General features: G+C 39.3%; 1 protein-coding gene and 1 long non-coding RNA gene across 21 annotated transcripts in view; one reads left to right on the top strand and one right to left on the bottom strand.

Annotated features, from left to right (window-relative positions):
* Nucleotides 1-4733: 4733 nt before the first annotated feature.
* The window catches only part of ATP2B2 (ATPase plasma membrane Ca2+ transporting 2), a 365380-nt gene continuing 355527 nt past the window's right edge, over nucleotides 4734-14586 (bottom strand). For 14 of the 20 annotated variants that reach the window (XR_014522401.1, XR_014522402.1, XR_014522403.1 and 11 more), the window contains 2 exons: nucleotides 6423-12800; nucleotides 4734-4943 (listed from right to left, as the gene is read on the bottom strand). Coding sequence is in view for 5 of the 20 variants with exons in the window: in XM_083488917.1 (XP_083345043.1) it covers nucleotides 12489-12800 (312 nt within the window). In the remaining 15 variants the exon portion in view is untranslated. Of the gene's footprint in view, nucleotides 4944-6422; nucleotides 12801-14586 lie in introns of those variants that run through there. The other 6 variants (XM_083488914.1, XM_083488913.1, XM_083488912.1 and 3 more) reach the window with 2 other exon arrangements.
* Nucleotides 4939-10252, top strand: LOC310700116. Its single transcript, XR_014522429.1, has 2 exons — nucleotides 4939-5214; nucleotides 5654-10252. It is a non-coding gene; the product is annotated as an uncharacterized lncRNA (long non-coding RNA).

Below are 14586 nucleotides of genomic sequence, written 5' to 3'. Positions count from 1 at the left end.
CCCAGCTTTGGGAAGGTGGCACGAGGGCTGTGGTATGTGTGTCAAATTTTTGCCTCGCCTTCCCCCCTCTGGAGGGTTCAGTGTCAAAGTACTATTGCAGTCCACTTGGTATGCTTGGTATGAAAAGTTGGTGTGTAACAAAAAAAAAATTAGCATGATGGTGTTTACACCAGTTACCATTGCATGAATGGTCATAGAGTTGGCTGATGCTTACATTGGCCTTCCTGCCACAGCCCCAAGTACCAGACTGATTTTTGCCATTGTTTTATATCCAATTGTGTGCTTACAAATTGTTAAGACTTCATATATCTATGGCTGTAGATGATCCAAAATCCACTCAAAGAACTTCCATATGTAGGGTTACTTTTGCCAGAACCACCCAATTTTGAAAGTAATCGTGAAAAACAAGCTGGATTGACCAAAACATATCTTAGGAACACAGGTTGTGGACTTGCATGGAGGAATTCATTTCTAAGAAAGTGATTACTTAAAAATAAAAAGAGTAGCTGTATGCAACTGGACAAGTGGAGCTATAGTCATGGCAGACGGGCAGCAAGAAACTAGGCAAGCCAGCAAGAGCTCTGAGCATGCATAAAATGTAGTGATACAAATGCTTATTGGCAGAATATTGATGCTTTTACTTCCAAATTTTTAGAAAAGGCAAAGGAAGTTTCACATGATGAATGAAATCAGCATAAAAGGATTTCTCTCAAGCATTCCATGGGTGGGATAGGTGCTGTCGTCACATGCAAAATGTACCATGCAAAACAGCTGTCAGTTGTTAAAGAAGGGGATAATTAAATGCCACCTATCGTTTTAGATGTGTGTGCTGAGAAGAAAAGCAACTTGAAAACTAAAATGTCAAGATTTTGTCAGTGTGCGGAAAGGGGGAAAATGAAATTGGTACATGTAACTTTGCTTTTACAAGTGGATGAACAGGCTGGCAGATGTCCAGAAATCTGAAAAGATGCTGAAAATGAAGCATGTTTAGTTTATAATGAGCTGTCAAACTGTTTCCTATTGTGCTAATTCACTCTTCCTGTCAGATTAACTACTGAATGATGAATTTTTAAATTAGTAAGCAACACATCCTGCTAATACCTATGCAAAAGGTATTTTAAAATCAAGTTGGATTTAACGCTTCCAGCTATACCACCATTTGATTCATGGTTTTCAGAATACTAAAGAGTGGTGGGACTTTTGTGGGGAAAATTACAGGATCCTCATTTACCATGGGATTTCTGGTTACCAGGTGCTCCACTTGCCAGCTGACTAGAGGCTTGTTTGCTCCTAGAACTGGAGAACAAGGAGGCTTGTTTTACACCCAGAACTCAAACATGAAGAAGGACCTCCGATGATGATTGCAAGATCCAGGTCAGTTCAGACTGGGAGAAGCGGTCGGTCCTTGAGGTATTGTGGTCCTAAACTGTTAAAGGCTTTATAAGTCAAAATCAGCACTTTGAATTGGGTCGAGAAACTAATTGGCAGCAAGTGCAGTTGGACCAGAATTGATGTAATATACACAAACCGTCTTGCCCTGGTGAGCAACCTGGCCACCAAAGTCTGCACCAGCTAAAGTTTCTGAACTGTCTTCAGAGGCAGCCCTATGTATAATGTGTTGCAGTAATCTAACCTAGAGGTTACCAGAGTAGACGACAGAAGTTAGGCTATCCCTGCTTAGGTAGGCATGCAGCAGGGCCACCAGCCGAAGCTGATGGAAGACACTTCATGCCACTGAGGCCACCTGAAACTGAAGTGACAGCAAAAGATTCAGAAGTGCCCCCAAGCTCATTCCTTCAGAGGGAGTGTAACCCCATCAAGAGCAGGCGATTTCCCACCCATCAGGTACACTAACAGTGCCTCAGTCTTATCTGGATTGAGTTTCAGTTTGTTGGCTCTCATCCAGTACATTACCGAAGCAAGACACTTGTCCAGCACATCCACTGCCTTGCCTGCAGATGTCAAGAAGTAGAGCTGTGTGTCATCAGCATATTGTTGACAATGCACTCCAAAACTCCAGAAAACCCCATTCAGTGGTTTCATGTAGACGTTAAACAACATGAGCGATAAAATTGAACCCCAGGCACCCTCCCATTGAAGGCTCCGTGGGGCTGAGAAGTACTTCCCAAGCATCACCCTCTGCCACATGGATTGGACAGGTGACATGTTGGGATAGCCCCATGATGGCAGCCATAAAGTCCTGCGCCACTCCAGAGCCAGTTGCTTTGGCATAGATGTTGAAGTCCCTCAGAACCAGCAGACTGTGAGTCCTCAACATTGCCTCTGAGACCAGCTCTGTCAGCTCAAACAGGGAGTCTGGTGGGCAGCAAGGCATGTAGTAAACCAGCAGAATGCTGGTTCAGTGCCAGGAACACACACTCTAGACCCCCTGCCCTGGCATACTGGACTGAGAACCCAGGAGAGAGAGATGCTCTCTATAGACAACAGCAGCTTCCCCTCTCCAATGTTTAAGTCTGCCTGATGCTGCACCAAACATTCAGGTGGGCACGGCTGGGTGAGATCAACTCTACCCTCACCCACCCAGGTCTCAGTAATACAGTCATACCTTGGGTTGAATGTGCTTCGGGTTGAGTGCTTTCGGGTTGCACTCCACGGCAACCTGGAAGTAATTGAGTGCGTTACTTCTGGGTTTCGCCGCTCACGTATGGGCAGACGCTCAAAATGACACCATGTGCATGCGCGGGAGTGGCAAAACTCAACCTGTGCATGCGCAGATGCGCCGTCACATCTTACGTTCTATTCAGGATGCGAACGGGGCTCTGGAACGGATCCCATTCCCATCCCGAGGTACCACTGTACAGACTAGATTGGCCTCATTCATAATCAAATAATGAACGAGGGAGGTCTTGGAGCGACCTGGCATTCAGCAACAGCAGCTGCAGACCTGAGCACTGACTGATAGGACAACTGCAATTCACCAGGTGAATGGTGAGGCTGGCATACAGCACAGTCACTGCCTGCCTGTGCCATGTGCCCCTCACCCGGCCTGCCACACTCACCACATCATACCTCCTTTTGCCCAGAACCACTACGATTGGGTCGCCCCTGCTCTCCCCAGCTCCTCTCTTCTCATCTTACATTCCCATTAAAACAAAAAACAAAAAACCCAAAATTTAAAAACAACCAAGTTAAAAGCAGTTTAAAACAATCTAAAACATTTTAAACAATTAGGGCAATAACAGAGCCTCACAACAAAACCCCCTAAACAATACCCCAACCCAAATTATTGCCTATCAATTACAGTATCTAATCCGTGTCAAGCTGCATATCTGATTTACATCAGTTCTCTTTCCCCCCTTTAAAGGGGGTTTTAAATGTAATATTTTTATTATTACTAACACAATTATCCTCAGTGCCACACTGTAAGCCTTCTCTTACAGCTATTCAAAATCTCAAAATGCAATTGCATTCTGAAAATTCCATGTACACAGCTGCAAAATGCATTGACAAAAGTGCAAGTAGATAAATAGGTACCACTCCGACGGGAAGGTAAACAACATTTCCGTGCACTGCTCTGGTTCGCCAGAAGTGGCTTAGTCATGCTGGCCACATGACCCGGAAAAACTGCGGACAAATGCCAGCTCCCTCTGCCTGTAAAGCAGGATGAGTGCCGCAACCCCAGAGTCCTCTGCGACTGAACATAACTGTCAGGGGTCCTTTAACTTTACCTTTTTTTAGAGAAACATAAACCTACCTCTCTGCTGAGACATTGTTTGTCCCTGTTTGAGCTTCTTGCCACAAATTTTCTTACAGAGGAAGGAGCTGCAATTGCACACTTCACACAACCCGAGAGTCCCTTTTCCTTTCAACTGCTCCCCACTTAATTGCTGGTTGGTGGGAGGGAACTCAGCAGGATTATGAAATTGAGCTGTGGTCAGCATCTGGCCCATACGCTGGGGGTTCCCAACTCCTGATCCAGAAGGATGATTAAATCCATCACAGCTTCTTCCCTTCCTCTCTAACACCCACTGCTCTGAGTATGGAGTCTCCTATTGACAGACACATACCAGAGCACCCAGTAGAAGGCCTTCAGTTTTGCAAGCAGCAGGTCCCAGGCGGGTTCATCCCCCAGCAATTCCAGGCAGAGGTGGGAGAGACGGCTGGTCTGAAATCCTGGAGAGCTGCTGTCCATCACCACTGAATTAGATAGACTGCTGTTCTGACTTTATATAAGGTTGCTTCCTAAGTTCCTACACACAACCATGCTAGGAGTTGGGTTCATGCAAAAACTATGTGCCTACAAGTTTTACACTGGATTGTGTTCTACACCTAGAAATTTATTCATTGATTTACAGGAAAACAAAAAGTAGCAAATTTGTCTCAAGCAGAATCCTTAACGGCAACTTCCTGTATAGCAATTCTCTTACTTCATGTGAAATAGCCACCTCTAGAAATCTGACTTGATCAAAAATGGTTTTCTGTCCTACTTTAAAAACACTGTTATATTGTAAACATTTTGCAAACTTTTATACATGAGCTTAAAATGTATAAATCTTGTGAGTTTAATTTTAAGAAACAAAAATAATTTTCCAGTTTAAAATTTAAATTCTAAACACAATATATAAAAATCAGTGGGAATTACATCAGTGGTCCTGACCCAGAAAGCCCTTGTACACATAAGTATGGCACACACACAACTAACGGGGCATTGCAGAGGCAACCCCCCCCCCAAAAAAAAACCAACCAAAAAAGGAAAAGAAACTCTGAAACCATTTTGGGTTAGAAAAAGGCACAACTTTATTTGATGAGCTTGCAACACTCCAAATCAACCAGTGCGAGAATTAGGCACATCTCATCTTGACATCTTATTGACAGACATACTTGAACAACAGTAATCCGAAGGCCGGAAGATCCAGAGAATGCAAACCAACAGTTTAACTTCTTGACATTCTTCTTCTCTGTAGGCAATTACGTGGTTAGAGCTTGGGAAAAATAGGTAAAATTATTAGTTTCCATTTGGGCTAAAACTCACAAGCTACAGTGTAACACATTATTACTGAATGTACTTGAGCCCACTGAAACCAATGATCTAGACTGGCCATCTCATTGTACCTGTATTAGGAATGCTTTTCTTAAATCAATCTTTCCCAATAGTGAGTCTAGATATTGTGGGGGAAAGAACCATCTCTGACCAGTGGTCATATTGGCTATGGGTGAGGGGGATTGTAGTCCAACAACATCTGAAAACACAAGGTGTTTTCCAAAATGGTCAAAGGCCTGGAAACGATGCCTTATGAGGAACGGCTAAGGGAGCTGGGCATGTTTAGCCTGGAGAAGAGGAGGTTAAGGGGTGATATGATAGCCATGTTCAAATATATAAAAGGATGTCACATAGAGGAGGGAGAAAAGTTGTTTTCTGCTGCTCCAGAGAAGCGGACACGGAGCAATGGATCCAAACTACAAGAAAGAAGATTCCACCTAAACATTAGGAAGAACTTCCTGACAGTAAGAGCTGTTTGACAGTGGAATTTGCTGCCAAGGAGTGTGGTGGAGTCTCCTTCTTTGGAGGTCTTTAAGCAGAGGCTTGACAACCATATGTCAGGAGTGCTCTGATGGTGTTTCCTGCTTGGCAAGGGGTTGGACTCGATGGCCCTTGTGGTCTCTTCCAACTCTATGATTCTATGATTCTAAGGTGGGGGAAGACTGTCTTAAGGGCAAAATATCAGTATTAGGATTGCTGTGATAATCTGCTAGACTTAGTAATTGGTAGCTGGATGTGCAGACTCTTGCACAAAATAGTTGAAGAGGAGGAACATACTATATGTGCCCCTTTGTGCAGATGTCTGTCAGCATTGCATTAATAGGACATGAATTACAACGCACAGTCAAATGCCCATTAATTTCACAAGTACTGCAACAAGTGGTGTGTGATGTAACTCTGCAGGAGCGGAGCTGGATTAGGATGTATATAGACATGAAGAAGCAAACTAATGATTTTGAGCCTCTGTAGCTGTTACTTTCTAGGTCAGCCCTTCCTCAAATTATTAATGTATTCATGCATTAAGGCAAGGCAGCAAAAAATAAAAAGATAGAACTGTAACATAGCTTCCAATATTTCACATACATTTGCAGATATAAAATGCCAACATGCACGGGACATGTTCTGACCACTGTAACACATAACAGTTTGCACACTGCTTTTTGACGTGGAGGTGGGTGGAGGAAAGAACCCTGCATGTGCATAAATGATTTGTAAATACAGGGCTATTTGAGACATGCCACAGCATCTCCATAGATACCCAAAAGCACGTGTAGGCAAAGAAAACCCCACAGAAATATACAGACTCAAATCATGCATCCCTAAATTAGCACTGTTTGACCCCCCCTCCAAAAAAAACCCCTGTTACAGTGATACTCTCCCAATGACCCAGTTTCAGATACATACTAGCACGCCTAATTACCTGTGTCAAAGGCCAGGGTCCAAATCCCAAGATCCTGTACTGTATACCTGCCCAAGCTGTGACAAACTGCAAAAAAATAAAGGAATAGTATAATATACTTCATCAACATAAAACTTCCAGCCTAACAAAGGACCATCAGAACACACAAAATATAGGGAAAGAGAGACCTTGTAACAACCATGCCCAATCAGTGGAGGAGAGAAGCTTGCTGCAAAAGGTTGGTAAGGCAGGTAGTCCTTCCTCAAAGACAAGACCGGCTAGCAGCCTGATTGTCCTTGAATCATGACAAAATGCACCTTCCAGGCAGTCTAAACCCCATGTCAGGATGCACTGTGCCTGCCATGCCCAAACTACTGAAGTCATCATACTGGCCAACAACTTCCTGCCATTAATCATGTGGCACAGAAACCCAAGTATGGCTCCATTAAACCAGTGTGGCCAAACACTGCCATCAGAGCCTTTTAAAAATTATTTGTGGTGTAGTTTAAATGCAATATATATTGCATTGTAGCAACTTCCCCTCAGGAGAAGGTGTAACAGGCCTAACAGCATATATTTTCCTTCTTGTGAGCATTTATGGAACTGGGCTAATTCAGAATATTAGGTGTGTTTAAACTTATATAGCTGGACTTATATAGCTGGACTGAGCACTCAAACCACATGAATTTCTGGTGAAGTGCAGTGATCTACTATTGCGAATCTAACTCAAATTGTCACTTTAACTTGTTACCAATTGCTTTTTTGAATCTGATATTTTGTATTTGGTGATTTAAATGAGATTAAATAGATTAAATTGATTGTTTAACAAAGTATTATCAAGTACAATAGTTAAACTATAAAATTTAAAAATACATCTATGTTGCACATTTTACCAAACAGCAGTATAAATTAAATGCAGGCACTCAAGGTTCACATTTAAGGGAATCAAATTGTTAAAGCTAATGGTAGAATTGATTCAATTTAATATTACTTGATGGTTCTCATAACAGTAGAGGGTAAGTTGCTACTGAAATGGTATATATACATTTTTATATGGGCATGTGGTAACTTATATGTCAAACCTTAAAATATGTTCTTCCATTGTCTCTCTAGGACAAGTTTTTATGTCAAGCTGCTTATATTCTTCATGCTTTGAGAAAAAGCAAGAAGCAGGGGACCAAGTCACTTATAACCAATGCAGAAAATAGTAATAGCTGCATTAAATTATATCCCACATTGGTTCCATCATTTCCGTCCAGCATTAACATCCCTGGCCATTGCTGCTGCTTATTAGAAACACATTAACTGTGATACCCCATTCAGAAAGCCATTAGTATTTGCAAAGAATTACTTCAAAGGCATCTTCCTGACAGAGTAGTGCAACCGACCTCATACAAAACCATTGGCTTAGACGTCTTCATATGTAAGTTCAGTTGCTTTCACTCTATCAGCCCAAAATAAGATATGGGAAAATGACAACTCATACCACAGTTTTCTTTCTTTAAATGATCCATTTTAAGTTGCCGGGTAGAAAATAGAGGGTCTCTGTGTGAGCTGCTTCTAACATTTTCACTCTGGCCAAATAGTGAAACTAAAGCCTCCATACTCATGATACAGCGCTGACAAAGTGGCCCTTCAGTTCAGAGATTATTACTGTTTTTCATGAGTTTCTGAAACTATCTCCACTGATAGGGCTTGCTAAACATTAAAAAATAAAATAGAAAGGGAGGAGTCAGGGCTATGCACAAGCTCATTATGTACTTTAATGTTATTGCAGTGGGAACACGAAGGAATCAAAAAGCTTTTGCAACTCTGTTTAACTTGAGCATTGATGAAGGTAGCCTCCTCTGTTTTAATGATTAGAATGCACTTACCCTCTCCTGATTCTGTCAAGAAGGCTGCAGATATGGAACTATCCATGAAGGAGTAACTTGCATGCTCTCTGCAGTAATACTTGGTAAGTGGTAACCAGTTTCATCTTTCTTTTTTAGTAGAAAAAACCCCTCAAATGTTTTTGTATTGTCATGTGCCTCATCACTGCTTTTTTTTTTTTTTAAGCGGGAGGAAGAGGCAGCCTAAATAATGAAAAGTTGCAAGTGAATACAATAGCTCTCATCTTGTCATGCAGTGGCAAGAATTTTACTACTCAAAGGGGTACATTTACCACATTCTGCTTTCCGATAGTTTGTTTTTTAAAAAATAAGGTGTAGTAAAATTCTTGCCTTTGCATAGAAATATGATACAAAAGGTGATTATAGAAAGTGAATTTATCACACATCTGGATCTGTTGTGTGGTACCCTCCTTACTATTTGGCAGGATACTGGTGATGGAGCTAAATTGGTCAGACATGCTTACCAACTACAGATGTGGTATAGTTGTCTCTATTGACACACACAAAATCTCAGGGAGCGGCTTATGACTTCCTAGCAAAGATCGCTTCTTCTTTAAGGGGGCTAGCCTTCGACTTGGTGAACCACAACTGATCAGCAAGCAGCTCCCAAGAGAACATTGCCCCCAAATCCTTCAATGCTCCAAAATATTTATAAGAATGTAAAGAAAAGGCTGCTGGATCCGGACTTTGTCCCATCTAGTCCCGCATCCTGCTATCACAATGGCCAACCAGTTGCCTATCAGAGACCAGTAAGCTCGACCTGAGCACAGAAGTGCTCCCTTCCAGAGGTTTCCAGCAGCTGATATTCAGAGGGATAATGCCTCCAACTGCAAAGACAGAGCACAGCTATCATTTATAAGTGTCTGGTATTAAGTGCATTGAAAAATACATGTGTTGTTTCAACTGACAGTGGAAATAAAGAAGGATGTTATATTCAGACTTTTATTGTTCATGCTGCTTTGTGAATTTATTACTTTTTTTTTTCAATTTCCACTTGTGCTCCTGCCAGGAGATAGCTATTAGACAGTAAGCAGCAAGAGTAAAACTTTATCATTTTGTTTCAAACTATAAAATAATTTACATCACATAATTTTACTGTTGTGTTTTTTTTCGTTTTTTTTGAAACCACAAACATTCCAGCATCACACTGTAGGAATAACAATAGAAAGCATAACCTTTTGCATAGTATTAAATGAACAGAGACAGTAAGTTCTTTATTTACAATTATTGACTAGATTTAAAAAATTCATAAAAACAGATGAATAAACATATAGGAATAATAACCCCTAGTGGGATGAATTGCCAAATGTACTGCTGTATTTTTTTCCACAAATCTCATGCTTTTAGGTACAGTACGCAGAGAGCAAGCATTTTATGTATTGCAGTGAATTTCAACATATAGACCATTTTGGTTTTTTGATCCATTCTTCCCATCATAGAGAGGCCAAGCAATTAAGAAAGGTAACAAGGTGCAAAGCTTGTAGTTGAAAAGCTGTTATCAGCTCATCTGTTTTCTCCCCTCCCCCCCCCAGTCTGTTTATCATATACATATATATATATATATATATAAAGAGAGAGCATGGTTTCTGTTGACAGAATCCGAAGTTTCCTATGCATCACAGTTAATATATATGTTATATTGTCTTTTTCTTTCTTTTTAAACTATATATGTACAGAATGAAATATTGGTTTCTTTTTAACAGTTTTTCAAGTCTCAAATAGTACCCTACTAGTTATTAAGAATCTGTATTACAATGCACACACACAGAAAATGAAATGAAAATCAAAAAAGTATCTGATGAAAATCAAGCTTGAAATAAAAGGCAAATCATCAATATTAAGATGTTAGGGGGCAAAATATTCCAGTGCCAACAATTTTGTAGTTTCTTCAGCCCAGAGCTACATGCTTTTCCCTGTAAATAGACTTTATTGTATTTCAAATATAGTATTCCAAGGAGATCATAGAACCTCAGTGTTACACAAAAGTTAGTTGCTGTTATTTACAATCCAGGGATAAACCCTGCCTAACTGTCAGTCAGTTTGATTTTAAGAATAAGCTGGTCAACTGGACTGTCATGCCAGCTTTGAGATTTAAGAAGCGGGTAACACTGTCTGTTGAGAAGAGGGTTGTGTAAGCCTGGGTAGGTTTGCTGTTCAGCCAGACGTTTGGATCAGAGTGAATTATGTAGAGCCAAAAGACATTAAAAGCTTCTTACGAAAGTCCAGAAGCTGGCAATTCAAGGTGGTTAGAACTTTACCTGGCAGAATAGTTCTGATATGCCCTCAAAACATTAGTCATCTGAAACTGTAGTTGGCCAGGAATCTCATCTTGTCTGAAGAGTTTCTAGCTTGCAATAGTTCTTCTGACTACAGTTGTTCCACCTTATTAGCCAACTTTAAAACAGCAGGCAATACAACAACATATAAAGTTTTCAAGCTAATTTAAAGGGCTTTTCCCCCAACTCTTCTGGCATAATTGATCATATTAATCAAAATGTCTTTTGCACTGTACAAGTTTATGGAAAAGATCATTTGCTGAAAAGTCTTGAAGCAAACCTTGTATTAAATACAAAAGTCATTTATGAAAAATCTGTGACCCACAAAGTGCTTTGCATTCAAGTGGTTGACATAGCAATTATATAAGCTTTTAAATTACCAGGGCTGTTACCATCTTGAAGAAAAAAGAAATCTCACCCAGAATATTGCAGTTGTTTACAATGGCTTTCAGTGTAGAAAGCACAATACAAGGGGAAAACAACATTAGTGGATTTGCTATAATATACTTTTGTGACTACAGGAAGACAAGCTTGGTTTAAAAATAATCACACAGAGCACATTTCAGTATACACTTCATAAAGTTTCATTCAGGTCTACATAGTGCAGAAATGATATTATTTTTCTTTTTAAATGTCAAAGCAACAAACCATAGTGGTTCTCATCCAAAATGCCAACAGCCCATATTTTTCAAGAAATAAATGACTAAATCTCTAATGGAATAGAATCCAGCACACAGTATTTAAACATTAGTTTGATCTTCATACAAAGCCAAATATAACTTATTTTTTAACTGATATTCAGAAACTCCACTGAGGTTTATTATAATCTTTAAAAAAAATATGTTTAAGAAGCCATTGCAATACACTTAAATAATGAAATGGCCTCATCATTAAGTATTGCATCAAAATAAGGTCAAATAATTCATTAAAAAAGAGAGAGCAAAAAACCTGATCATTTAAATGTGTATTTAAAACAAAGGAAGCCTTTCTGTTTCATCACCCTCTATATAGGATCACAATGCTACATCCAATATATTATATTTTGGCTTCTTTTGTTATTTGCTAGCAATATCTACATTATTTAACAAAAAAAGAAAAACCTATCAGGCAAAAATCTGATCACAGTTGTAATAAAACATCCAGGGTGCCATATTACAGAAATTTTCATTGAATTGAGCGATTTGAATATTATCTCGGCAGGAAGTGCTGTCTTAATCCTACAAATAGTTAAGGATATTATCTACAGTTCTGTAAACAAATTACATTCTTTATTTTTAGGACATAAATAAGTTAAAATATAGCAATTTGAGCAGAAAAAGGCAACATGCCAACAAAGAAACTTTATATATATATCTATATCTGTATATAGATATAAATATATATATGGATATATACACATATATAATTATATTATGTATATATTTATATATTTCTATATATAGTCTCATAAATGCTTATTTTAGGTTCCTCTGTCCAACTGGTGCAAATCTACTGTGCAAGTTAAGCTTTGCAACTTCAAAAAAAATATTTAAATTAATCTATACAACTGAGTCCATGCCACACAAGCATTAAAAAACCCAAAAAAACTCACAGACCAGTGAATTGGATAAATAGCCTCAAAGAAGTCCTCTGCATTTCCTGCTTAAGGAATAAAAAGAAGGGAAGGTTGGAAGTGGGTAGTACATTCATGCAGGAGGGCATTTGTATTGTTTTTGTTTGTTTCTGCGGGGGGGGGAGCAAGAGGGGAATATGTAAATCAGCCATATGTAAATCCCCCAAAACCATCATGATCAGTGGTTCGTTCTGTCCCCCCCTCTCTCAAAGTGAACAGGAGTTCAAACAGCTTCTCAGCCAGCATTGTTTATACATATCTCTCTATGTATATATTTATATTAATATTTTTGCAGTGACATTTTCAGCTAAAGTGATGTCTCCAGGCTATGGATCGGGCTTCCTGGACTAGAAGAGGTAGCTGATTTACTTGTATCAGTTGTAAGGTTTATTCCACTGTCGATAGCACTATTGTTCTTGTTCAGTGAAGACGGTGGACTTGGGTTTTGCTTGAGTGCAGGGTCTTCTTCTAGTTCTGTGTCATCAATGAGAGGGATATGGGGCTGGGAATCTTCTATCCTAAATTCAGGATGAGTCATAAAGTTGTGAATGGAGGTTCTAGATTCTGGTTTTTCTAACCCTTCATAGAGAGAGCTACGGAATGCCTTCACGACGCGGATCTGAGAGGAGGGAAAAGATAGAAAAGATGTCAGTGGTAACTGCTTTTTCATAACATCTCATTATGATTTACATTTTTTTGTTTTGGTGAAAAAAATGTGGCATATGGTTAGGGCAGAGCAGGCAGCTGTAGTCCATAGTCTCTGGATGCTAAATGCATAAACAAGTGGCTCAGTTTTGTGCATTTTAGGTGTCTGAATCAACTGCAATGTTAAAACCATATGAGATTAAAGCCATCAGAACTGTTCGCAGAACTGATGGGAAGCATTGGTTAAAGAAAGCAAACATCCACTCATGTGATATTTCCCTAGTAAAAGACAAGCCATGTTAATCCAAATGCAAATGTAGAACCATGCATGTTGATAGTTTGCAGTGAATAATTAAGAAAGCTTTTAATTTATTCTTTAAAAAGTTTCATTTATATAGACAAAAAAAAAAAACCAACACAAAACAAATTGTATGTCTCAAACGAGAAAGCACAAAACATAGACACAGTTGGATGGATGGATAGGTATGAGAGACAAACATAGGAGCCAAATGTAAGAACAGAGCATAGGTTTTTGAAAAAAGCAAGATCTAAATGAAGCAGCCAAAAGCACACACGCACACACACACACGCACACACACAAAGCCAAGCAGACAAAATACTTAGGCAAAAACATGCTATACAGGAAAAAGTCACAGTAATCACATAAACACAGCTAATTGGCACACAACAACTACACTTGGAAGCCTGGATAATGTGAACATGTAATTGTTGATACAACTTTTATTTTTTCTTCATGCATATGTGAGGTAAACACTCGAGTATAGACCCACTGTTCTAGCCATTTGTTTTTAAAATAACTTATTAATAAACAATTAAGACTAGAAAATTATATAGTGATTATTGGGTTTCATATAATTGAATTACAAAAGTCCGATTCCTTCATTTTCTGTGGCTCACTTATGAACATCATTCATAAAGTTAAGTGCATAAGGTGGTACATTTTTATGCCTCATCTGCAGTACTTGATGTCCATTTAGTTATGTCAAGATATTTTCTTGCCTTTCCATCACTAAGCCATAAGAACATGGGAAAGCCAGGTACTTAATAGAAGTAATGTTCGGATGGCCCACCAATTAATTATGCCTGCACTGAGCTGCAGGAGCAGCAGGATGCATTGCTGAGTCAGCAAAGGACAAATAGTTCTCCGTGACCAGAAACAGGAGAGCATTCTAGATTCCTTCCAGAAGTGGCTTGCCTGGTGGGCTCTTGCCAAAGCAGAGGCTTCTACTATGTTATTAGTGAGAAAAGACAGGATTTCTTGAAGGAAAGAATTAGCAAGGAAAAAACAGAATGGCAAGTATGTGAATTGTTGGGAAATGTATTATGACTATAAATGAATTCTAGAGTTGTTGAGCTTTTTATTTTTTTCCTAATTATGAGTGAGGTATTAATGCTAGTCTGAATGAGGTACTAATGGCAAATGCATTGAGCAAGGGATGCTCACCTGGAAATGGGTGAAGAATTTTAAATCTCTGAGGCCTTTAGAAATGTTTGAGTGTTTTATTTGTTTTCCAACATTTGCACCCCACCGTTCTTCCATCATGAAAAAACAATCTGGCATGGATGCCTCAACCATCCATACACAAACCACCTTAGCTTTTGCAAAGCGGTAGTCTCATGTACCTTCTGACTACAGATTACACATATCCAACATGGTGCATGCTTGGTTCTGAACCACGATTTATCTCCTTTTATTATTCTTTGTGCTGGAGGTCTTGTGTCTTTAAATTGCATTTTAT

Source organism: Podarcis liolepis (genome assembly GCF_965112155.1).
Source record: "Podarcis liolepis genome assembly, chromosome: 2".
In the NCBI taxonomy this organism is placed as follows: domain Eukaryota; kingdom Metazoa; phylum Chordata; class Lepidosauria; order Squamata; family Lacertidae; genus Podarcis; species Podarcis liolepis.
Note: the sequence above shows the minus strand (reverse complement) of the source record. Positions and strands in the feature narration are given on the sequence as shown.